Source organism: Podarcis muralis, chromosome 2 (genome assembly GCF_964188315.1).
Source record: "Podarcis muralis chromosome 2, rPodMur119.hap1.1, whole genome shotgun sequence".
Taxonomy (NCBI): domain Eukaryota; kingdom Metazoa; phylum Chordata; class Lepidosauria; order Squamata; family Lacertidae; genus Podarcis; species Podarcis muralis.
The window spans coordinates 84,713,110-84,738,936 of NC_135656.1; the positions used below are offsets into that span (position 1 = coordinate 84,713,110).

At 43.6% G+C, this 25,827-nt stretch overlaps 1 protein-coding gene across 5 annotated transcripts in view; it reads left to right on the forward strand.

Moving 5' to 3' along the window:
- CHCHD6 (coiled-coil-helix-coiled-coil-helix domain containing 6) overlaps positions 1-25,436 on the forward strand; it is a 199,874-nt gene extending 174,438 nt beyond the window's left edge. For 3 of the 5 annotated variants that reach the window (XM_028719199.2, XM_028719202.2, XM_028719200.2), the window contains one exon: positions 24,857-25,436. In XM_028719199.2, the coding sequence (XP_028575032.2) occupies positions 24,857-25,043 (187 nt within the window). In that variant the 3' untranslated portion in view covers positions 25,044-25,436. The remainder of the gene's footprint in view (positions 1-24,856) is intronic. The other 2 variants (XM_028719201.2, XM_028719203.2) reach the window with 1 other exon arrangement.
- The last annotated feature ends 391 nt before the right edge of the window (positions 25,437-25,827 follow it).

Consider the following 25,827-nt stretch of genomic DNA (forward strand, 5'->3'; position numbering starts at 1 on the left):
CCACTGGGGCTTGTGGTGCTCTTGCATCATTTCCCCCCTAAAATATAGTCCAGCCCCCCCACAAGGTTTGAGGGACAGTGTACCAGCCCCCTGCTGAAAAAGTTTGCTGACCCCTGGTTTAGAGGGTATTTGCAGGCTGCTTCAGTGGTGTTTTCAGTATATGTGATTTCACTTAAACGTGTGATGCCTTGGAACGTAATCCCTGCATAAATGGGGAGTTGTCTGTAATATGATCCCGTGAGCAAGCTTCTGGCTATTTTGCCTCACTTCACCCACCATGTTTTTGGAACCGTTTTCCTTGATGGTGATTTCTCATTGTACCTTGCTAAGGCACACTTTGCAAATGTAGCCTTGAAGTGAGTAGCTCCCCAAATTGTCGAACCTGTATTGACATCAGACCAGCCAGCTCCCTTGCTAGTTGTGTTTAAACCAGATTAAGTGGTGGACTTGCTTCTCCTCCACCCCAATTGTTGTCTTACTCCTGTAATTGAGTTCTGTGAGCCATTGTCTGCATAGCACCTCAGGGTTCTTGCTTTGCAAAGGGGCTCTATAAATATGCATTGTACTGTAGGTATGAGCTCTCGACTCTGCAGGTGCTGGGAGGGGGAGAAAACAGCATGCAGTGAGAGACTGTGTCTCCAGGAACAATGGGAACACGATGGCACAGGGAATTGTGGGAACGGGAATCAGGTTTAGCTGCCTTGAGCATCACCTTTTTAATAAAGCAGCTATTTATAGAATCAGCTGAGGCATTGTCAAGTAGATTGTTAAATTAATATTTACATACTAGCTTCGGTGTGTGTCTGTGTGCGTGTATTTTTCTCCTCCCTTCAAATCTCATTTGCATTAGTGCATGGACCCAAAGTGCAAGTCTCCATTCTCCAGGCACAAAATTAGTTTGATAAAAGACACAGCATGGTTTGCGGTATGGATTTGAAAGCCATTCTAGATAAGCTTCCTGCCTTGCAGTACCTACACGCTTGACATGCTCCTGCTTTCTCTCTCCATCGCTCCTGTTCCTTCCTTTGCCACATCCTCCCCAGCTCATCCTCTTCTCCCCCCCCCCACCTTGCTTTCAGTAAAAGCCACTTTCAAAACCCACCTTGGTTCTTAAAGAGATGGGGGAGGGAGGCAGTCTGGAAGCTCCTCTTGCTGGAGAGCAAGCATACTCAGACAAGACAGCATTTCTGCATAGCGATTCCTACTTAATCTCTGCCTCTTGGGGGAAGAGACTAAAATTGTCAATGGATCGTGGGTAATTTGGAAGTCGACAGACAAAATGGGATGTGTGGAAGGTGGCGACTTAACCCAGATGTGAAATCCCTGTTCCTATTTGCATCTCGTTGAAAGCATTTGCACTGTGAAAGGCTTTTGGTTTTTATACCTTTTAGCACAAATGAGCCACCAGCGAGAATAATTGCTGCTCACTGGAGCTGTGTGGAATTCAGCAGCTCTGCACACCTGGATAAGCAGTTTAAACTTCTGTGTCTGTGTTTCAAGGGGAGAGAGTTATCTGGCTGTTTAGAGATTTCTGACTCTGCTACATGCTTGCCTGGTGACCTTGAACAAGTTGTTTAACTTCTGCCTTCCGCCTTTATCCGTCTAAATGAAAATATTACATTGCAGGGACTTGTGGCTGCTACAGCCCAGTAGGAAGTGTCATGGGAATTGGTATTTGCACCGCTTTCCCCTTAAATGCAAACAAGGGTCAACCTTTGCCCCTTGACTCTTATTTGCTCCCATAATCCATGCATTTGAGAGCCTTCAGTTCTCCAAATGTTGCTGTACTACAGCTTCCATCAGCCCTAACACGCATGGCCAATGGCTAGGAATGATGGGAGTTGTTGTTGGAACCCAGTCAAATGGCTAGAAGGTTACAGAGAGGGCTTTATAATGTAATGCCCTTGAAGCTAATGGTCAGAGTGTTGGGCTGGGACCTGGGAGAGCAAGGTTAGTATCTTCACTCAGTCATGAAGCTCACTGGGTGACCTTGGGCCAGTTACCATCTCATAGCCTAGCCTACCTCACAGGGTTGTTGTGAGGATGAAATGAAATCGGGAGGAGGAGAACCATTCACACCGCCTTGAGAGCCTTGGAAGATGGTATATAAATGTAAATAATAAATAAATAACCTTGAAAGTGGTTCAGAAGTTTCAACTTGCAGAGAAAACAGCAACCTTTCTGCTGGCAAATGCAAATAAAAAAGAGTATTCACCCTCATTTTGATTCATTTGCACTCACTATCAGCCTAGTTTGGGACCTGAATTTAGATGTGCTTGTTCTCCCTGGGACCTGCTACCTAAGGGGATGATTTCTTCCATGTCTCCCTTCGTTCCTGCTCATTTAGGTAAACTAACTAGGCTCGGCTCTGCCTTCCAGCAGTGAAGTCTGTAGAGATGCAGAGTAGGCCTTTTCCAGCCCTAGCTTCTGTCTCCTGAACGTCCCTGTATGGGAGACACATGTATCCCCACACCATATATGCCTTCTGTTGCCATCTGCAAACCTTTTCCATTTACCCAGGCTTTTTGTAGGACAGTGCTGATATTACTGCATGGTCTTGTTTTAAAATGACCTGCTGCTAGTTTGTCTGTTTTTATGGACTGTGTGATGCCCCAGATTGTTTCTTTATTGTTTCATGCATCACGTTGAGTACTTTATTGTAGATCTGTGACTGAAACATTTTTTTTTAACAGCGAATGGGATTGAACATAATATTAGCCTGGTGAACGTGGGTTCAGAGTGATTCTTCCACATCTGTGCAAGAGGCACTTGTATACTGTGTATATTGCAGCCATTATCCCACATATTCCTATGTACCAAGTCTACTGCATATGTGAAGGCAAAGACAGAATTCTAATAAATATCTGAAAGTTCTTTGGTATTATCTCTGAAAATGTGCTGAATGTTTTGCATTACCAGCCCTCATGGCCTGACGGACCAAGACCATGTTTTGATGTTAAGTAACAGCGCTGTGTAAAGAGCGGTCCTCACAGTTGCTTTTCACTTCTTAAAAATCTCTGTAGCTTCATTGTCTGAGGAAGGAGAGGGTGACATAAGGCACATAATAAACTGATGGACAGGCCAGGGAGACTGGTGGGTTGGTGAGAGAAAGAGGTCTCAGGGTGCCCAGAAAGTGTGGCTGCTAATGAGGTGTAGATGCACAGTGTCACATCTGTTTGTTAATTAATTGACACTGTGGAAGCTTTCACAGTGAAAGCTTTGAACACTATAGAAAGGAAGAGGTGCTATTTGATGTGTATTGGGAGCAGAAGGGAGTTTGCAACCGGAATGTGTAAATGCAGGCAAGGAAGGAAGAACAATTGAAAAGGAGAAGATGGTCTTTGTGGTTGAGGCACAAACCTAGATGTCAGGAGACCTTGGCTGAAGCATTTACTAGGTCTCTGATTTATTGTTTGATCCTGGGAAAATTAGTTCACCTCTGACTTCGTTTTTCCATTTCTAAAGTGGTGCATTAATTTCTAGCTTGGCATCTTATGCATGTGTTGCTATATCTGAGCTCCAGTAGCTCACTAGAGGATTGAGAGGATACGTTTGTTCATGTTTTGTAAAAGCAATTAAAGAGTTCTTTTTAAATGGTCAGCGCTTAGGAAGCTTGATGGATTAGGAGTATATTGCTCTGTGAATATATTTAAGTCATCAGGAAAACTAATGTGGCATTTTTGTTTACCTTTTCCTACGGAGGTGCAGCTGCTGCTGCTGCTGCTTGGGGCTAAAGAATCCATTTCTCTGAGATAGACTACAGAGCAGAGGATGACTTTGACATAGTGAGTGAATATAGTAATGGGGAAACCAGCTAAGGTGACATTGGTTTCTTTCATTATATATGGTAGGAAGACTCTTGAGGTGGTGCTACACTAGCCAATGGCTGTAAATAAATGCAGCTTACCCATTCCCTTCTCTTTCACACTTGTGAAAGATTGTGCCATACCCTAACTTCATCATACATTCTCTGGCAGAAGGGCATTGGGCTCTGTATCCCACCAAAATCACTTCCTTGACCAAGCTCACAGATAGCTACCAAGCATAGATTAAATCTTTCTCTTCTGCAGAAATGAATCTTGAGAGACACCTGAAGTCCCTGGATATATCTTTCCCATGCTGCACCGCATGTGATGATTTGGCCTCCAGTCATGATTACTCATATAGACTTTTCAACGCCTTCCTCTATCCCTGGGATTCCCGAGTACTCCACTAGAGTGCTTTAATCTGGTGCTGGAGCAAAACACGATCTGAATCAAAGTCTGTGGTTACAAAACATATGCTGCCGATATCTGCACTTGGGTTGGAGCCCAAAGAGGCAGCAAGCATCATCCTGCCAATATTCATACTAAGGGAAGGCACTTCCTGGGCACCTGATCTCTGTAACAGCTGCACCACTGTTGAGTACACCATGATACTAGCAACTAGATAGGTAGATTCAGTGACGTCTACTTCACTGAATACCCTTTTGAAAAGTTCCAGAGCTGTGGGTGTACACACATGCATGTGTTCACACCGAGATGTATTTGCAAGTATTCATTAGAACGCATATTCGCATAGCCAGATACCTAGGCACACATTCCTAAAATAACTCCCACATTCATAGGCGCTATTACTCACCTGCCTGTATTGCACGCACACACATGAACATACGCAGCCAGACTCCCACAACATAAAGGTTTCCAATATAGCTGATACACGGTGGCCCAATTGCTGGCAAATGCACAGTGTTATTGTGTGGGCCTTGAAAGCCCCTGTGCTTTATTCTCTGCAGACTGAATGGCAGCTGCGGGTAATAATAGCACAATATTTAAAAAGCCAACATTATAGGGGCATTTACAGCCCACTGAGAGAGCGAAATCTCAGTGTGGCTGAGCCGTGTCTCTAGTGATCCTTCATTCTTCCTGCTTGATAAGGAAATGACGGGCAGCTCTAGAGAAACGGCCACCGCGGCGCACATGAAAGGGGGAGCAAGTTGTCTGGACCAACGCCACAGTAAGTGGAGTGGGACAAATGAAAAAGGCTTTCTGAATCAAATAGCTGCCTTGTCCTCTTTGTGTTGGGTAGGTTGCTTTGCAGGGAGGGTGGCAGTGTTCTGATTATTTTCTTTGCAGACCAATGAAAAAGCAGAGACTTGCTTATTCCAATGCCGTCAGCCTTGATTGCTGTAATTCAAGGCCTCCTGCTGAGAGCCCCCAGTTAGTAACACCCTTGGCATAGTGGGTTTGGAAACCAAGGAGATCCATTCAAGGCCATCCTTGAACTTGCCTTTACAAGCAGGTGGTGGGAACGGAGCTTCGGACTTTGCCAAATAGTGTAACATCCTTCTTCTCTTCTCTTCTCTTCCCTTCTCACAGTGATTTCTGGTACATTTATAGAGATCTGTTGTAAATACTCACTCACTCAATATTCTGAATTTATCTGCAGCACTGACACTCCCTGTGTCCTTTTTATTCCCATTTTACAGATGAGAAGCTATGGCAAAGTAACTTATTTCCCAGTGAGTTCAAGGCAAAGCTTAGATTGATTCTAGCACTGTTGCAGTTTGCTGAATCACAAATGCCGAGTTTTCCGTTGGATTTGGATCCATTTTAGGTTCTTCTCAAGCTTTTCCTCTAAAACGCCTATCATAACGACACGAGGAATGACGGGAAGAGATCTCTTTGCAACTATAGATCATCTTCTTTGGCGATCACTTGTAGCCGAGTAAGATTGTCTTCCATAAACACGGATTTTAACAATGAGTCCGTAAGTGACATGCATGCACACACTTCAGAAGGGTATTTCAGTATCAGTTGTCAACACTACTATTGTGGTGTGATCCAAAGACTGGGTAAGAATGCAGGAGAATGCTGAGACTTCCAGCGATAGAAGCTAATTGACTTGAAGTAAGGGGGGGGGGGAGGGAGTTGCATTAGTTAACAAGGGTAATTTTTGCCTCATTTAATGATTAATGTACTCTTGAATTAACACAAAATTAGATCTTTCAAAACAATAAGTATTTTGAAGCCACATGCTTGCTTGCTTTATTCTTCAGCGTGGGAGTTAACATTCCCCATGTCATGTCACAAGACTGAATGGAAAACCGTCTGTGGAAGTTTCCATTCAGACACTCTATTCCACTTTTAGTAGCAGCGAACAGAAACACAAGATTCTGAATGCCTCATCTTGTTTAAGTTTGGGAGTGTAACTAGCACTATCATTAGTCTTTTAAAAAGAAGCAGGAATTTCCAGGTGCCTATTCTCCTTGATGAAGGCAGTAGTTATATAAGTTAATGTAGGTATTTAGGCACAGGAGTGGAAGATTATTTAGATGAGAGGGGGCGGGGAGTCAGTGCTTTCTGCCCTTGGCTGAGACTCATTGGGCTTCATTATCCTGCCTTCATTTTATCCATCAGAACTTGTGAGGTTATTAAAATATCTAAATGTCTGCTTTCCTCTTTCCAGTGGTTCAAGGTCAATATCAGCTGGTTGAAACAATTACATATTTTTAAAAGGTGTTTTAAAACACAGATTTAAAAATAGGGGCAAGGCCACAAAATAACTACATCAACATCATTTTTGTGCTGATTCTCCTTGTCCTGCCCAGGGCTGGGAAAATACTTGATCTAAAGGAGGAATTTCAGCTCCTCCTAAACAGTCTAAATTTGCTTGCATTTCACTTCTGAGACATTTTCCAGAGTGGGTGGGTGGATTGCATTTTTCATTTGTTCTCATTTAATCTTATCACTTGTTCTGATTGTCCCTGTATCTTGCTGAAAGAAAAGTCTTCACCCACAAGTATGTAGTCAAGGACAGAAATGAAGCAGGCATATCTTGTCAGCTTGTGATATGAACAGCAGACAACACAGCTCAAGATGAAACTGCGGGGCCAGAAGAGAAGGTTGCACTCCTGTATACTTGGAAATGAAATGTGATCACTGCTGATCGCTTTCATGTGGTGTTGATGCTGATGCTGCCTTGCTGAACTCGCCCAGTTGTACAAGTTGAATTTGATTCTGTTTTGCTTAATGCAAGTTTGCCTATGCATATGATATTGGTCTGTTCACTCTTTCCAGTGCTGTTGCCCCCCATGTGTTGTGCGCCACCCCAATCTTTGAGCATTGTAAGGTTCCAGGCACTTACCCAGGGTTTGGTTTCCTTGGAATGAGGGACAGCAGAGACTGTGATGCCTTTTAGGATATATGGTTGCTTACACACGGATAGTGTAATTTGTGAGTTTGGATCTCTCACACCAAAAATCAAGTGAAATCACACCAAAGTCACCTTTAGTCTGCTATCTTGATTCAGTTATCAATGACGAACCCCCCCCCCCAAAAAAAACCCCTTGTGCTGAGTTTGGCAACAATATATTGAGTGGCATTCAAATCTATGCAAAATACTGAGTGAAACCATGCCAAAGTCACATTTTAGTTAGCCATCTCTCTTTTCATAAAAAATAAACTTTATTAATTTTTAAAATAAAGACAAAATGCAAACAACATCAAACATACTGATACAAAAGGGGGGAAAGGAAAACTACCAGGGATAGAAGGGAGGGGAAGGAGAGGGAAGATAAAACCCTACATTAATTCATGTGATGCATCTTTTTTAAATAAATAAATCACAATCCAAGGCATTGAGAAATCACTTCATTCTAATCTTCTAAAATATATCCCTTCCACAAGCTTAATTGAACCACTGGGGGCCTACGTTCCGTTTCTCTTGTATTGACGTATATCAAAAATTTACACCAAATAGCATAAAAATGATCTGATTTAGATTCTCCCCTAGTTACTTGTCTTTGATGTGAGAGACGTTCAATGAGAGCTACATCCCAGACTGTACCAAATCCAATAATCAGCTGAGGGAGATTAGCAAGATTTCCATTGACTGGCTATAGTCAGTCAGCCATCTTGATTCAAAATAGTAAATGGCATTCAAGCGGTGACAGAGACCCCCTAGATCCCCCTAGACTACATGTGTGAGTGCCAGAAACTCATTAGCAGGCCCAGTCACAATGCCATTCCTCATCCAATTGTAATTTACCTGGGAAGGAAGATGAGCTTTCCCCTCCCCCCATTGTTAAGGCATTGTTCCAATGTGCACCACAGCCACATGGGATTGCACCATTGGGACATGGCTCCCATACTGCCTGAGAAAGGTCTTTTTCAGTAGTTTTAAGTTGTTAAATACTTTCTAGAAAACTGAGTGAGGAAATATTAAGCATTCTAGGTAAGCAGTGCTTTAGGAATGGCAGGGATGCAGAAAGGATGAATCGAAAACTGACTGTGGGGCCTGTTTTTTGGTAGAGACTTTCAATCAGTAGCATTGATATATTCCCAGCTGACAACTTCCTTGCCTCCCTTCCTTCTCTCTGCCTCTGGGGCTCTTGCTTCAGTATGACTTGGTTCCAAAGAAACAATACTTTTCTGGCAGATAACTGGACACCCAAGCAGTTGTGCTGGTATCTATCACAAACAGACATATGCTGCATAGTGAAGGAAATTACAAGAAGCAACTAGTACCATTTGTCAAAAAAGGAGGAAGAAAAATCTTTCCAAGCCAAGTCCAGAAGATACAAATGCAGCACATTTATAAAAACTGTGGGTTGTTGTTTTTAAAGAAGTCTTTCTTTGTGTATTTTAAACTGTTCAAACTAAGCAACTAACCTCCGGTCTTGTTTCTAAAAGACTGTTCCTAGACTAATGGCTGACAGTTTCTACCAAGTCATGCTTCTCTAATTAGTGGCTTGAAATCAAGGAAAAGAGGAGATGACTATGAGTGATTACTTACCTGCATGGTTGATCCAAGCAGTTGGGGAAGGTAATACGCTACAAAACTAGGGATGTCTCCTGCTCCATCAGGTGTATTCAGTGGGTCTGCCCAAGACGGTAGGGTCCAAGGAAGCGAAGACCGCACACAAGGAAGTGAAGACCCTCTCTTGTGCAGGGTCAGGCATGAGTATCTGGTCGGAGTCCAAAACGTGATCCAAGGGTAGCAGCTGAGGATCTAGGGGTTAGCAATGGAGGTGAAGTGAGTAAGGGAGCTGTGTAGTTGCAGCAACTGGCAAGCTCAAAGTAAGGACTGACATAGCCTGTCATCCCAAGCCACACATAATCCCAGCTGCTGATGTTTAAGGATGATCTGAGAGACCTTCCTCATAAGGAGTCTTTTGCTCAGTTGCATGGCAACTTTGGGCTCTTAGGTCCATACTTTGTTGTGGGCCAGCAACCCAAGCTTGAGCCTTTCGCTCAAGTGAGTTTCTTGGCCAAGTAAGGATTTGAACCTTGGTTTGCCAGTTCCTAGCCCAACACTCTGACCACTACGCAACACTCTATGCACAGTATGGTCTGAAGAGCCAGGGGATGGCCTAACCTATCCATTGACTGCCCCAGGGGCTTTTTGTCTTACACTTGGACTCAAACTCCATCCCAGTGGTCCCCTAAAGCAGCCCTGGGGAGACTCTTCCTCCCTGGATTGGGCTGGTGACATGGACTCTACCTGCCCCCCAGGTCTTCAGTCAGTGGAAGGTCCAGTTCATCCTTCAAGGAGTCAGTGTCCAGGTCTAGGCTGGGCATGAGAGGATGGAATAACTGCAAGTGGAATAAGAGGTGTTAGCGCTGGGAAGAAGCTTGGGGGTCCTTGTATGTTTTGAGAAAACAGAGAACTGGTTATCTTGCTGTAGGTTTGGCACTGCATTCTCTCCCATTTGCTTAGCATTTTATTCAAGGCTGCCTCCCTGCCTCCCCTTCTCTTTCTGTCTCCATTATTATTTTTAGTTGTATTGCATATGATTGCACGTAAGTGGTTCGTTATTCACCACAGAAAAGAAATTTGCACCTGTATCGAGGAGTGGAAACTAGTTGTTCTCTGCAATGGCTAGGGTCTTTGTGAGAGGACTGTGTGATTATATTGTGGATTGTGAATATGTTTCTTCCCATCTTCCTGCACTGTAGAAGCGGCTGCTTACTGTTCATTTTCATTTAGATGGTTCTCTTCTTGCGTTAGGTACTTTACAATCCTTCTTGTTCGTCCTTCATAGTAAGCCATTAAAATTGTCGTTTTGCACTTTGGTGTCAGATGCAGGGGCTGGCCTCCTGAGCCTCTGGCCTGGCTCTGACTTAAACCTGTCGGTTCCTCCTTGTCTGTCATTGCTCTTTGGCATTACAGTGGTACCTCGGGTTAAGTACTTAATTCGTTCCGGAGGTCCGTTCTTAACCTGAAACTGTTCTTAACCTGAAGCACCACTTTAGCTAATGGGGCTTCCTGCTGCTGCCGCGCCGCTGAAGCACGATTTCTGTTCTCATCCTGAAGCAAAGTTCTTAACCTCAGGTACTATTTCTGGGTTAGCAGAGTCCGTAACATGAAGCGTATGTAACCTGAAGCATATGTAACCCGAGGTACCACTGTAGAATAAATTGCCTTATTCAGAAGGTGAAAACTGTACCTACTTACTTTTAAGAGATATTGGGCATTTTTCAATCATGCCTGATTTGAAAAGTACATGCAAATGTGATGATGATGATGATGATGATGATGATGAGAGAAGGCCAGTAAAAGAACTCCAGGAACAGCTTCAAAGTTCAAAAGGCTTCTTTCAAAGACGTATCCATGTCATAACTCACGTATCTCCAGACATTTGGTGTGACTTGCCGTAGTGCACCCGTATCTTTAAAAAGAAACTCTACATGTCAAAATCTTTACTGAGAGACATTTGTTTCAGAAGTGTAGCTTGTGCGTTTCTTCATAAAGAGAGGGTGTTTAATCTTAGCACTAACCCAGTTTGTCATCTTGCTCACATTGTAATCCTGACAGCATCAGTCTGCTGCACTCCTGTCCTAGGCTGGCTCTCCTCTCTCAGGGCACGTCAGGCAGGAAGTTGAGGCAGGGCCGTTTGACTCACATTCCCTTTCTATTTTTATGCTGTTCTTCTGTGTTTGGGGTATGTCAGATTGGGAGGGAGAAATGTGCTTAAGCAGTTCAATTGCTAGGCCTGTGGAGCTGAATGAAGATTTCAACAGTGGCCTGATGTAGTTTAAGTCCACTTAGAGAAAACATTTGTTCTGGTGGCTTCGCTTGCACAGTAAAAATTAGTTTTCTTCATACAATATGTAAATTCACCCAAAGGGCAGAGCCTGGGGCTGCCATCTTGCTCATATTGACGGTCCTCTTTCTTGGGTACCTACAGATGGATGCTCTCTCTCAGATTCATATTGCTTCCACATTTGCCGGCACGCTCCCTTTCTGCCAAGGAGGAGAGAGAGAGCAACATCAGCACCTGTAGGCACGAGATGAATACGGCTATCATACAAATAAAATTACTGGCTGCCGAATGGCAACAGCTTAATGAAAATGTGAACTGTTAAACAAATAAAGGCAGTCGAGCTCATAATACTTCTGGGTGAAATTTCACTATATCACGGAGCAGAAATAGAATTAGGAACATCTTCCAAGGATATTCCTCTTCGAGACTATCTCTTCCCCACCCCCCACCCCCGCTGCCAGAGCCAGTGCATTCACTAGATGAGTTTGAAGAGCAAAAATGGCTGGTCTTGCTTCAAGGTTCAGAAATTTAAATGAAGCAAGAGCCAAGAAACGAAACACATGAGACTTTAAAATATGTTTACACAGAGACTAACTGAGCAGACTAGCAAATGTAACAGGGTAACTCAAATGTAATAGGGAAGGAGTTTTTAAGGGACTATTTAAAGTGATTCTAATATTTTCTTCCACTGTTGCTACTATATAATGAATTCAGGACTTGGGATCTAGAATTTGTGGGGGTCCCATTTCCATTTATTTTTACATGGGCCCCCTCACTTTCATGTAAATGAGGGCATGGGAGAAAAGGGGAAGCCAGTTCAAGACTGTAGCCCTGCTCCTACTCAGGAAGATGAGCAGGAGAAGGCCCTTGATATACAACATTCAGATGGAGACACACATTGCCTTCCCTTCCAAACAGAACCTTCTGGATATCGGCGCACACCCCAGAGGACAAATACAGGGATTCATTATGGCCATCATTCTCTAAATTCTATTCCAGGTAGGCAGCGAGGATGAGTGCACTGGCTTTGTTACCCTTCATTGGTTAAGGAAGCACTCCCCACTTCAGACAGACAACTTGAATGCTTCTAGGTCTTTGGAAGGCCACCATCTTCCAGTCTCCATTTTCTGAAGCTGCAAACACCTGTGTGAACAGACACAGAGAGAGGTGGCATGTGTAGTATTTTGCACACCCACTATTTCTGCTTGCCCTTTTCTCTGTAACTTATTTTAGGTTACATTTTGTATAAATGGGGTTCTGTTGTGCTGCTGGTTGAATTTCTGTTGGTTTTCACTTTTGGAAAGGAGGGTATTCTTTCATTGTTGCTGCTAGCAGAGTTCTTAGTCATAAACACTACTAAAGCCCATTTTAATCCCCTTAAAACTAGAGTGGAATCTGTGCAGGTTTTCATTATTCCACTTTAGAAAACATCATGTACCAACTGGATTCCTTTATCCCTCCTGGGGTCCAGGAGGACTCGCAAAAGAGTAGAGGTTAATCCAGTTGCACCAGGAAGGTATAGTCAAAGTTTTCTCTTCTGCTTTATAAACTATTTCTATTCCAGTGAGCTAGGTGGTGGTGGTGTTTATGTTGTGCATTTGTAGAAGAATGCGGAATAGTTCAGGCAACTTATTTATTGAGAATTCAGCCTGATTTGCTTGCACAAAGCTTACAGAGCTTAGATCCTGCCATTATTGAACATTGATTCTGATTTGTTTGCAGAGCGTTAATATGACAGTGAGCATTCATCCTGCACCCTGATTTGCTTGCAGGGTGTTTACATGTCATTTATGCATCCTACAGTTTTCATTGTGTTTCCTCTTTCCTTTCCAAACCACAGAAATTCCAAATTCTTTTTTTTTTAAGTGCAGTAGTAGTGGATGAGCTGGACCAGTGTCTTGCCTCGGTAATGGATTGGATGAGAGCCAATAAACTGAAGCTCCATCCAGATAAGACATGAGGCACTGTTAGTGGGTGGTTCCCTAGACCGGATAGGTGGAAGATTGCCTGCTCTCGATGGGGTTACACACCCTCTTAAGGAGCAGGTACGTGTTGGTGTAAAGCAGAGTTCCGTGCCCAGCGGAAGGATGAGGAGTACGTACTACATACTCAGTATTGCTTTATTTACAGTTCAAAGCAGATATATTACAGAAAGACATCTTGCCTCTGCATCCTCTCTCCTCGACAGCTTGGAGAGAATCACCCAGTGAAAAACAGGAAACCAGTGTACGTCACATCCAGTCTCCCTTTCCCGTGAGAAACTCCAACAGTACAGACTGTGGAATGTAAACACCTGTCTCGTGACAAGCCCTTTCGCTGCACAGTGAAGGAAAGCAGAAACCAACATCCTCCCCCTTTCTGTGAACATCACTGGGCAGCGTGTTCGTACAATATCAGTACAAACCCAACTTCTGCACATAGGTACAGTGTTGATCCCTTGATACAATCTTGGACAATACATCAGCAGGAATTTCATTACCTGGCATATAGGACACCATTACGAGTCCCTTCTGAATACATTCCCTAGCATGCTGCAACTTTAATTGCAAGTGCTTCGTGCTTTGCTTACAACCTTCAGACTTCAGCAAAGCCAAACATGCTTTGTTGTCCTGGTAAACCTGGATTGGACATTTGACAGGAATTTTCATGTCTTTGCACAATTGTAACAACCATTCACAATCCTTAAGTGAATAAGACAGTGCATTCAGTTCAGCTTCACAAGTACTTAAGCTAACTGTTGTTTGCTTCTTGCATGACCAATCAAACAGACCCTGATTGTACATGTAGCAAACTCCAGACGTACTTTTCCTGTCTGTAGTGTCACTTCCAAAACTTGCATCTGCAAATATTTCAAGACCACCAGACTTCTGATTGTTAAATCTCAGTCTGTAATGCATAGTGCCTTTCAAATACCGCGCTATGCGTTTCAGAGCTTTCCAATCCTTGACACTAGGATTGTTGACTTGTCTGCTTAGCAAATTACAGCTAACAGCAATGTCTGGTCTTGAACATCTGGCAATGAAGTTTAGCTTGCCTATCACACTTCTGTACAGTGTAGTGTCAGAAAATGCTTCTTCAGTGTCATCTACCTGATAACCTGTTGTCATCGGTGTGTCTACAGGGTTAGCATCCATCAGGTTTAGTTTGCTTAACACATCAGCAATTTTCCGTGACTGGTGTACTAGAATGTTACCATCTTGATCTCTCTCTATTTCCAGAGATAGGTAGTTGCTTACCTCACCAAGATCTTTCATGTCAAAGTGCTCTTTCAGTTGAGCTAGGGCGTTATTGTACATTGCGACATCTTTCCAAAAGAATAATAAATCATCAACATAAAACAAACAGTACAGTTTCTTTTGCCCCTCCTCTTTGACAAATACACATGGATCAGCTTTCCCTTGTTGAAAACCTAGAGAAAACAATACTTCAGTGAGTTTTGTGTGCCAACACCGTGCACTTTGTTTGAGACCATAAAGGGATTTCTTCAGAGCACAAACAAATCCCTGTTTTACCTGTACGCCATCAGGTGGAAGCATATAAAGTGATTCATCCAGAGATCCGTACAGAAAAGCTGTATTAATATCATGGTGACTAATGTGTAGATTTTCCTCTGCAGCTAGCTTGAGCATAAGCCTAATGCTTTCATACCTCACTGTGGGTGAGTAGGTCTCGTGATAGTCTTCACCTGGTACCTGTGCAAAACCTCTGGCTACCAATCTGGCTTTGTGTCTGACTATCTTGCCATTTTGATCAGTCTTCGCTTTGAAGACCCATTTGCTTCCAAGCAGTTTCATTCCTGGAACTACTGGAACTAGCTCCCATGTTTTGTTCCTTTCTAAGGAATCAAGCTCAGCCTTCATGGCATTTAACCATGGCTCAGCTTCCTTTGAATCCAAACCCTGGATTTCTTGGAAACTTGAAGGTTCAAATACCTTCTTGGAGCTTTTAACAGCTGTCACTGCTATCGTAGCAAACTCATCAGCAAATCTCTTTGGAGGTCTGCCTTTTGTGGCTCTCTGTGACCTACGAATTAGCCTTAAGTCTTCAACACTCTCCTCTTCCTTCTTAGGAGAAAAACGACCTATTGTGAACAATGGTTCCTCCAATTCTTGATCAGAGCTTTCAGAGGGTCGCATAGAGGCTTTCGCACTCTTGAAATCCTCTGAATCACCCGATTCAGTTTCAGATTCAGACTCAGAACCTTCATCAGTGGGTGTGGGTTGTTGTGGTTGCTTTTGACTATCCTCAGTCTCATCACTGTCATCAGGATAACATTGGAAAATTCCCACATTCTCCCCCCACTTTGCATTGTACTCAACACTTCTCGTGAGCTTAATTGTCTTAGAGTCAGTCATCATTATTCTGTAAGACCCTTTCTGATAACCTAGAAAGATACCATGCAATCCACGCTTGTCTAACTTGGAGTTTTGTGGTGAATGAACCCACATGTCAGAACCAAATATTTTCATGTGTTTGATGTATGGCTTCTTGCCAAACATCTTTTCATAGGGGGTACAACCAATCGCTGAAGATAACCTGCGATTGTAACTGTAAACAAAACACGAGAGAGATTCGGCCCAATAACTCTCTGGAAGATTGGCATCATGCAGCAAGGTTTTTAACCCTTGAAGCAATGTCTGATTTGCCCGTTCCGCAAGTCCATTCTGCCATGGCGAGTGAGGACTAGACAAATCGTGTTGAATTCCTTTCTCAGTCAGAAAAGCTTCAAACTGCTGAGAAGTGAATTCTCCCCCGCGATCACTGAAAAGAGTCTTTACCTTCTTACCATGCACATTTTCCAACCAAGCACAGAATTCCTTGAACCTAGGAAAAGCCTCTGATTTCTGCTTGAGATTGTACACAAAAATATATCTAGAAAATGCATCAATGAGAACCATGAAGTACCTATTTTCACCCAAAGAGGGCGATAGTGGTCCAACCAAATCAGCATGAACAACCTGGTATGGTTCCGTAGCTTGCCTACTAGACACCTTACCTTTCGCAGCCATTTTCACCTTGTTTGCTGCGCATGCTTTGCACTTCATGTGGTACCTGCAGGGTTTAATAGTCATACCTTCAACCAAGGCAGGCATTTTAGATACTGCCTCAAAATGCAAATGACCAAATTTTCGATGATAATCATGAATACATCCTGCATGCAAACTTTTGTTAGAACCTGCAATACAACAAGTGTCATCCTGCACAACATCATCATAATACAAAACAAACAAACGATCAACATATTCAGCATACAATACATAGTCATTTTTCTTTGTGATGATGCACTTCTTGTTCTTGAAGGACACGTCAATGTTCCGCTCATTCAGCTGTCCAACGCTGAGAAGATTATGTTTGGCGTCTGGCACGTAAAGGACATTCTGTATCGATAAGTCCAAACTGTGAAGAACAACAGTTCCGTAGCCTTTACTGGGAATAGTGTGGTCATCCGCCTGGTGAATCGCACCTTCCTGCGGTGTAAAAGACACAAACAGTCTCTTATCATTGCACATGTGGTGGGTCGCCGCCGAATCAACAACGAAGAAAGATCTAGACTTCTTCTGGATCTCTGCAACCTTTGGAGTGAAGCGTGAAACCATAGCCTTGTGCTGCGTTGTCCTAGACACCGGACCTTTGCCTTTGCCTCGGCCTTTTCCACGCGATGAGCTTTCGCTGCGCTGCTCTGTCTTGGCCTTGGGATATCTGCATTCCCTCTTCATATGGCCTAGACGTCCACACGAGTAGCATTTCACTGCCTTCAAAGCTTTGGCGCCATCTGGTGGTTCCACTGCACTATGGGATGACGTCTGTGAAGACTCCCCCTTGCCCATGCAGCTAGCACCCCGGCGATCTGCTTCATTCTGAATCACGGCAGTAACAAAGTCCACTGTCAGCTGAGCTGTTGGCTGCACAGCAATCTGGGTTGCAACAGACTCCCAACCTGAACCCAAAGATTGTAGTATCATGAAAGAATACACAGCCTCTGGAAAGTTGAGTCCTCTCTGTTGCAGCTCATGTCTCAGATTTTGCATCTCCATCAGATGTAAACGCACATCTCCACCTTCAGCAAGAGCCATATTATGCAGCTTGTTAAAGTAAAACATAGTAGATCCAGCTTCTGTCCTTAAGTGAGCCTCTCTCAAAGATTCCCAAATTTCTCTGGCTGAGGTCTTATCACGCAATAGACAGAGCTCTTCTGGGGATACTATCAATGTAAGTGTTCCCCGTGCTTTGGAATCCTTAGCTTTCCATGCATCTGTAACTGGAGCTGGGGGGGTTTCTGTAATCACCTCAAACAAACCCTCTTTCCGCAGAACTGCCTCTGCATACAAAACCCAGTCCACATAATTTTTCTTGTTGAGCTTAGGAATCCCACAAGCATCCTGAAGGGCCATCATGACTCTGGCATTAGCCTTCAGCGTTATATATGCTGCTTTAAATCTTGCTGCGTCACTGCTGCAGCTGCCTTATTCCAAAGGCGCTTTTAAAAGTTACTTTCGATTTCCCCAGCATAGTAACTTGTGCCTGGGAGCCTTTTGCGTATTCCCGGCAAAACGGCTTTAAAAGTTCAAAGTCCAGCCATAAAGCCATTAACTAGAAGCTGGCAGGCTGCCCGGAGCAGTAGCACATACCTCATCAATCATGTTTACGCGCAGAGCAGATTCCGATCCGATCCGTCCCTCTGCATTCCGATCCTTTGCCGGCACTCCGATTCGACTTCTGGGCCCATAACCACGTGTTGATGTAAAGCAGAGTTCCGTGCCCAGCGGAAGGATGAGGAGTACGTACTACATACTCTATATTGCTTTATTTACAGTTCAAAGCCGATATATTACAGAAAGACATCTTGCCTCTGCAGGAGCAGATAATGCATCCTCTCTCCTCGACAGCTTGGAGAGAATCACACAGTGAAAAACAGGAAACCAGTGTACGTCACATCCAGTCTCCCTTTCCCGTGAGAAACTCCAACAGTACAGACTGTGGAATGTAAACACCTGTCTCGTGACAAGCCCTTTCGCTGCACAGTGAAGGAAAGCAGAAACCAACATCACGTAGCTTGAGAGTGCTCCTGGATACACTCCTGTCACTTGAGGCCCAGGTGGCCTTGTTGGCCCAGAGTGCCTTCTGCCAGCTTCGGCTGGTGGTCTAGCTACTCCCCTATCTGGACAGCGATAGCCTAATTTCTGTAATCTCTAGGTTAGATTACTGCTGTGCATTATACATGGGGCTGCCTCTGAAGATGGTTCAGAAACGATCCTGTACATTTGATGCAAAATGCAATGGCCAGATTGCTCACTAGAACAAAACGGTTTGAGCTTAAACACCAATCCTGGCACAACTGCACTGGCTGCCGATTAGTTTCCAGGCCCAGTTCAAAGTGCTGGTGCTAACCTATAAAGCCTTACACAGCTCACAACCTCAGTACCTTAAGGACCGCCTCTCCCCATAGAAACTGACCCAGACCCTGTGCTTGTCATCTGACGCCCTTCTCTATGTCTCCCCTCTCAGAGAGATCCAGAGGGTGGCAACAAGAGAATGGGCCTTTTCATTATTATTATTTTTTTTAATAAAATTTTTATTAAGTTTTCACATTTTATATAGACATAACAAACACACAAAAACACAGACAAACATGTACAATTTCAAATTCTTACTTTCATAACCACATTCTCTGACTTCCCCGCACCTCCCCTTCATGCATCCTAGTTCCAATAGTTAATTCAGCAAGTTCTTATCTCTTATCTTTACAATATTACGCATCAGCTTCTGAAATTCAGTTCTTATCCTCCAGCACAAAACTTCTAATGCCAATCGTGAAATTAATAACTTTTGTCTCACACAGAGAAAAAATAGTCTCTCCACCTTAGTTATCCAATTCTTGCTTTAAGTGTCTGCAGAAAGGGGGGGCGGACTTCCTTTTAGCACTCCCCCGATCGTTCCGAATTCAAAGAAAAGGAAATTTTTAAGTCCAAATTCCGTACTACTCACGGGTTATTTCTTTTTCAGTCCAAATGTTCAAGGAAGAAAGTCAGCGCTCTTCGGCCAATGGCTCACGGCTTCACTCCACTGAAGTAGCGGTCTACTCACAGCACCACGCCACTCTCCGTACCCTCTCCGAAGCCTTTAAAATGGCTCTTCGTGGGTCGGGGGGCGCTTAAGGTGCCCACCGAGTCACCAAGTCCGCAGGCTTCCGCGCTTGCGGTTTCTGAGGGTCCCCGCGTCGCTGCCGCGGCAGGACCCGTCTTCAGTAGAGCCGATTCCCTCCGGAGCTCGGAGGGAATCCGCCATTACCCGATCGCGCTAACCCAGAAGTGAGAATGGGCCTTTTCAGTGGTGGCTCCTATGCTAGTGGGTGGTGCTTACCTGGCACCATGATTACATGTCTTTAGACATCAGGCAAAAGCATTCCTCTTTACCCATGCCTATGGCGGATAAAGAGGAATAAAGTGGGGGGGGGGGAGAGAAGACTGTTATTATTAAGATTATTTTACTATTGAGCTGCCTGTAAGTATGCTTTTTACTATGTTTTTATCATTAATGCTTTGTAATGTGATTCTATTGTTGTACACCCGCCCTGAGATTTTTGCTAAAGGGCAGTATAAAATTGAAATATTAAATTAAATAAATAAATAAATAATTTGTTATACTAGCAAGGCTGAACCCAGTAACCCACTTTAATTGCACAAACCAACTAACCTGCCACGCCAGCAGAAATCAGTGCAAGGGCTCCCACTAACACAATGAGGCTTTTTGCGCCTCCTCCCACAGACCCCCAAACCTCCCCCAAATCCACTCTGGAGGGTCAAGATAACCCCCAGAACAGTGAACAGGAGGAGGAGAGAGGAGGTAATTCTGCCCGGGAAGCAAAAATGCTTGTGCTGACAGATCAGTGAGAAAAATGTGCCCTTGAATTCTTCCAGTAAAGTTCTTTGCAACTGGTGTGGACAAGAGGAGGAGATTTCAGTGCCTATTCTTGTTTGGCTCTGGGCTCATGGGTGGACCTTGGGCTTTTATTACAATTGTAAAATAAAAACATTGATGTCCTACCACATAGGGTTGTCTAAGTAGTTTGTACATTGAAAATGCTAAAGAATCCCTTGCTGCTCTTTAAAAGTGGGAACATATGGAATATGGATTTGTGAGAGAAACAGTTTCACTATTTTATTTTTTTGTAAATAATAATAATAAAATCCACTGCTCGACATAGGTGAGATCTTCATGCTATTGTAGCCTGGTTCTTTCATTTAATGGTGAAAGCAAGATTAAATGCAATTAACATTAATTTAGCAAAAAACAGCCTTAGTATTGATGCCAATGTTAATTAGCAGTCATCTTCTCAGTGGTGACCCTTTGCAGAATTATGTTCATTCTTTTCTTCCCCAGTGCTTTCCAGCTTGCGTCCATAATAGAGGTTTTGTTCATTACAATGAGTCATTGGAAGAGGCCACTTTGGGAGAGAACTGGGGTCCAGGCTTGGGTGTCTTTCTTTAACAGTTTTCCAGAATTGCGGAGGCTCGCAATTGGTGAAAAACACTTCCTATGAATGGGCTAATGATTTAGGCTCACTCTGGGTGATAACGGTGATCAGAGCAATTGTCCCAGGTAAATCAATATGTTATAATGCATGAACAAACAGGTGAGGCTCAGAATAGCTAAAGATTAGCAGATGATGTGAATTATTCTGTAAAGTACAGGTGACAAGGAAACGGTATTGCTCTAGTCTTTTTATGCCCCAGAGCAAGTGAAAGCAGTAGGATGGGGAGACACCCCCCCCTTGTTAAGTCACAGTGCATCCTGACTCATCTCTTATAACTGGTGGCCTCTATGCCATTCGGAACACAAAGAACCAAAAGAACCAATAGTCCGGCTGGCGTTCTCCATCTAATTTGCTTGAGCTCCCATTTGTGGCCTGATGTACTAGAGGTTGCCTTGTGCTGAGAAGTTACAGTAAGAGTGAAAGTCAGCTCCCAGACTTCAGAGCAATAGAATTGCATCTTTGCGCTGGGATGAGAGGGAGGTGGAAATCATTCTGTGGTGAACATGCACGCCATGTGCTGAAATAACAGCTATAAGGTATGTTGATTCTTTCACTTAAGAATGCCTCCAGGCGTCCAAATCACCACAACCTCAGGCAAAACAACATTCATGCATTTAGGGCAATCCATGCTTGACAAGACAAAGCCAAGACCTTTTGCATATTGCATGTCTGCTTGGATTCAGTTCTGTGATCCAAGTGGTTTTTGTTTTTTTTTAACTGTAGGCCTCTCTGGGCTGGTTCTTGGGCCCAAACTGCCTTGCCTTACAGATTTCTACATGCTTTTTTAGAAGTAAAAATTGGCTGAGGCAGCCTGTAATCTTAAATAGAGGACCAGTAGGGTGAGGAAGGGTGTTTTCTAGCTAAAAATCACCCCAGAACTGCTTTTCTTTTGGGGGTAAAATGATAGGAAGAACTGTATATTTTTCCCTTGTAGAGGGAAAAGCAGCTGAGGGGCAATAGTGGGAAGGAAAATAATCAGGATCTCTCTGTTTCACAGAGTGTTCAAGATTCTTCTTCCTGTGGCTGCTTTAATTTTATTTATTTTTATGTGTGAGTGGAATTTTGCACAGAACTGCACATTATGGATAGTTTAGCCCTCACTTGAGGTATTAAACATGTAGCCAGACTACAGACCACTTCAGATTGCAGCTAGAGATATAGACTATGGAGCACCCCTCCATAGAAAACCTTTCGCAGCACATATGAAACTTGATACTAGAGAGAAGACCACAGCCATACCGTTGATCAGAGGTCATAAGGAGAAACTTGGTGCAGTGGTGGAATACTTTCCTGCTGGCTCCACTTTCTACCTCCACACATGGTGCTCACAGCCCATCAGAGTTGGGCCAAGCTACCGCTGTATAGTGTTGCTCTGGTGTCTCATGCTGCTGGTATCTTTGAATAGAAGTGGGTTATCAGGAGTCTGCTCTGGTGGGCACCCTGCACATGACCCTTAACTCCTTTGGCTTTGCTCTGCAGGTGACTGTAGGAAACAAGACGGCGACACACACACCTTGGCATACCTCAGCTGTCTTCTTTAACAGACAAACTTACCCTTGTAGTTTAGGAGGAGCAGAAGATCAGGGTGTGTGCTAATGCCTGGTTATGCCCCAGATCTATTTGGCAATCACCAGTGCAAGCATGCACTTCTCTTTGGCCATTAATTTTGCTCTGGCAAGAACAAAGGTGCCCCTTCCAACAGTTGTTTCAGCTCTTGAGGATAGCTCTTAAGAAATCCCCACTGGCACCTTGCAGTCTGGACTTAGGGTGGCTGTGTGAATTGGCTCGCAGTGCTCACTTTTACTCCCTATGACTGCCCTATCAATCCTGTGGCAGGAATTCTGTATCATCATGCCTCTGGTTGTTTAGCACAGTGTTTCCCAACCTTGGGCCTCCAGCTGTTTTTGAACTACAATTCCCATCATCCCTGACCACTGGTCTTGCTAGCTAGGGATGATGGGAGTTGTAGTCCAAAAACAGCTGGAGGCCCAAGGTTGGGAAACACTGGTTTAGCATACCAGTCTCCTGTTTTAGTATCCCCTCCTGTCCCGTAGGCCCCCCTCCCCTTTTCCTGCTTTGTCTCCTTTAATCCCTCCTCGCAGGAAGCCAGTCTTGACTTTCTTATCCCCAAAGCCCCATGCTCCAGTCTCTGCCTACTCTCCAGGGGATACTGCAGGATAGGTTGTGCCAACCCTGGCTAGCTTCCCTCCTTGAAAAGAAGAAGGAAAAAACCCTCCCTTGCCTCCTATTCAAATATGAGCTTATAATTCACATGCACACACCCCAATTCATTAAATAGCATTTCCTTTTTTGCAGGGGACATACCCTCCGAAGAAAGCAGGGGTTATTCAGCTTACGATTAGCAGCTATCAAGGGGGGCGGATTTGTAATTGCTTGCGAGTGTGTCTGTTGGCTTGGAGAAGAAAGGTTAGCAGCACTGGAGAAGGAAAAGTAATTGTTCTACAGATCAAGTATAGCCTAGGGAAATTCTTCTTTAAAAAGTAGCATCAATCCTGCCCACTTAAGAGGCAAGATGGCTCCATGGCCAGAGCCTCTTAAGCCCTTGACTGTTAAGGTAGCTGTTCGCCAGTCTTAATCATGGATTTTGTGGCTACTGTTTTTCATCAAAATGTAGGCAAGCATCTCTAGTTCATGCGGCTGTGCCATGAAATAGTCTTCTGCCAAGGGCAATCCTTAACCACTAGCATGTTTGGCCATGGTGCCATGAGGCTACCCTCCTGACAGCAGCATCGCTAATGCTCATCTGAACAGTGTGGGGGGTGAAGGTGGGCATCACATAGTCCACAAATGCTGGAGAAATAGCAGAGAACTTGGCAGTGTTGTGACAAGTGGCATGTCATCTTATTATGCCCTTCTACATGTATAATGTGCCTAACCCTGGGACGATTTTACATAATACTGTTCTGAAAGCAGCAGTACTCCATTGAGTTGAAGGATTTGTATGGAGGCTTCGCTGCTTAACGCATTTTAGTAGCAAGCAAGGGACAGCAGTTGAAATTGTCACAATGGCCAGCTTGACAAGGTGTCCATTTGCATCTGTTATGCGCAGGAGAAATAGCAAAAAAGCAAATTACACCTTCTCCAATAAAGCTGCTGGAAAAATGGCCTGCATTTTTCTTGATTGGTTTTTATTATTATATTACATTCCCAGGGCAGTTTACAAAATGATTATAAATTAAAATACAGAAACAAAAATAATATAAGCTAAAAGCCACAAAATCATAAAAGCAGCATAAAACAGCAGAATTAAATTTGCTTCTAAAAAGCTTGGGATTTTTTAAAATGGTTTTTGACTGGCATGGAAGGACTATAAAGTAAGTGCCACAAAAGGGGAAGGGGACATGCTTGCACATGTAATGCTAATCTGGGGTTTAATATTATGTATGTCTGAATTGTTGCCTCTTTCAGGGCAAAGCAGGTTGGGAATATTGTGTAACATAGCTCTTTGGAATCCTGGTAGGTTTTGTTATACTATTGAAGAAAGAGGTCTTCATTGCTGTTGAAATCAAGGAAAGGAGTTGTTTGTAGGGTGGATTCTTGACCCAATCTTCTCAGGATTGGTGAAATCAAGGCAAAAAGTTTGGACAAAGTCTTCATGCCATGCAGCTGCAGTCAACCTCACTTCAGTAGACCTTGTAGTTTGTAACACGCCTTGAACTGAAAGCATTTCAGCTTCCAAGCAGCGCCGGTCTCATAACCTTCAGGAGCTCAACATGCATTTTTAGGGAGAGGGAAAGTAGCAATTATTCCTTCCATCCACAACATGTTGTGCTTAGAAGTAATTTTATCAAGCTTCCATCGGGAGCAGCTTCTACTGATTGATAGTGCCATGAACTGAAGCTTTTGTACACAGAAACCTTTTGGGATATGAGCTACAGATTAGGAAGCCAGGGGTTGACCTTGTTTTCATTCATCTTTAGGGACTGGTACTTGTTGTCTGATAATTCTGTGATGGAGTTGTGGTTTGTTTTTCACCGAATTGCATGTAAACTTCAACATATCTCATCACTAGATCTATACAGGCAGTTTTAAGTCAGAAAAAAATTATTTGAGATGTGCCAGTTGATATTCTTTTTGCCTGAAATCTCTAAATATGCAAAAATCCCAATTGTTGTCACAAATTTAAAGGACAACATGTTTTCTTAAAAGGAAAACCAACAGATTTTGAGATTGCTCTTCCATAATCTTTTTGGAAGTCATTTCTTGCTACATGGTTCACTCAGCAGCTGAATAAGTAATGATGCACCTCCTCTTCTTCATTTCTCTTTTCTCAGGAACTGTTGGTCCACTTCGATTAAAGCCCAGCTGCTGGCAAAGTGCAGAAAGCAGGGGACCACAGAAGCTCTTAGAAGCCCAGCATTCTTTTGGAGTCATGCTGATGCAAATGAGTGCCTTCTGTCCATGGTGGTCCACAAAATCACCATGAATCCATATCCAGATGCCTGCATGTATCAGTCTTAATTGATGGATTTGGACTTGAGGGGGAAGGACCCTGCGTTTGGAGGGAATGCTATGCTCTGCGTAATGTATGTCGCCACCATCATTATCTCTCTTCCACTCAGAGAAGAATTCCCATGAATAGATCTCGTTTCCGATGGGGGACATGAGTGATAAGCCTCCATTTTTTTATTTAAAAAAAGCCTGTTAAGTTTTTTGTTTCACTGTTACTCTGTATTTCATAAGACATTGCCTTTGTCCTTCAGAACAAGGAATCTAAGGAAATGCCAGAGCCTGTGTATATTGAGTTAATAATGACTCAAGCAGGTGTGATTGTATGTTTGACACTAACAGAGACATTCCTGCCTTCCCCTCTCAAGCTTCCTCCTAAGAACAATAAAAATGTGTTTAATGGCCGCTGTGTGCTGACAGTTGTTTTCTGATCCAAAAGTTTGAGAGTAACCCCCTTCTCTTCCCTCCTTTCTGCTGCCCCAACTGTCAGACTTGACCGCCTTCCAGTCATTGTCGAGATCTGAAACTCTTCCAGACGCTGTTGGTAAATTAAAAATCTCATTTGTTTCATGCCAGGAGCTGGATGGATAGCTCTGGATTAGTTGGAGAAGTGCAGACGTCCTGGCTGGAAGAGAGAGCTAGGTGTGGCAAGTCAAACAGCAGAAAGGCTCGACCCTGTTTAATGCAGCAGAACTCTGTACCCCTTGCAGCAACTTTCTCTGTGCTGCTTCCTTTCCCCTCCATGCTGCCTGTAAGAAGTTCAGAAATCGCTGGAGTAAAGCAACTTTCCTTCGCA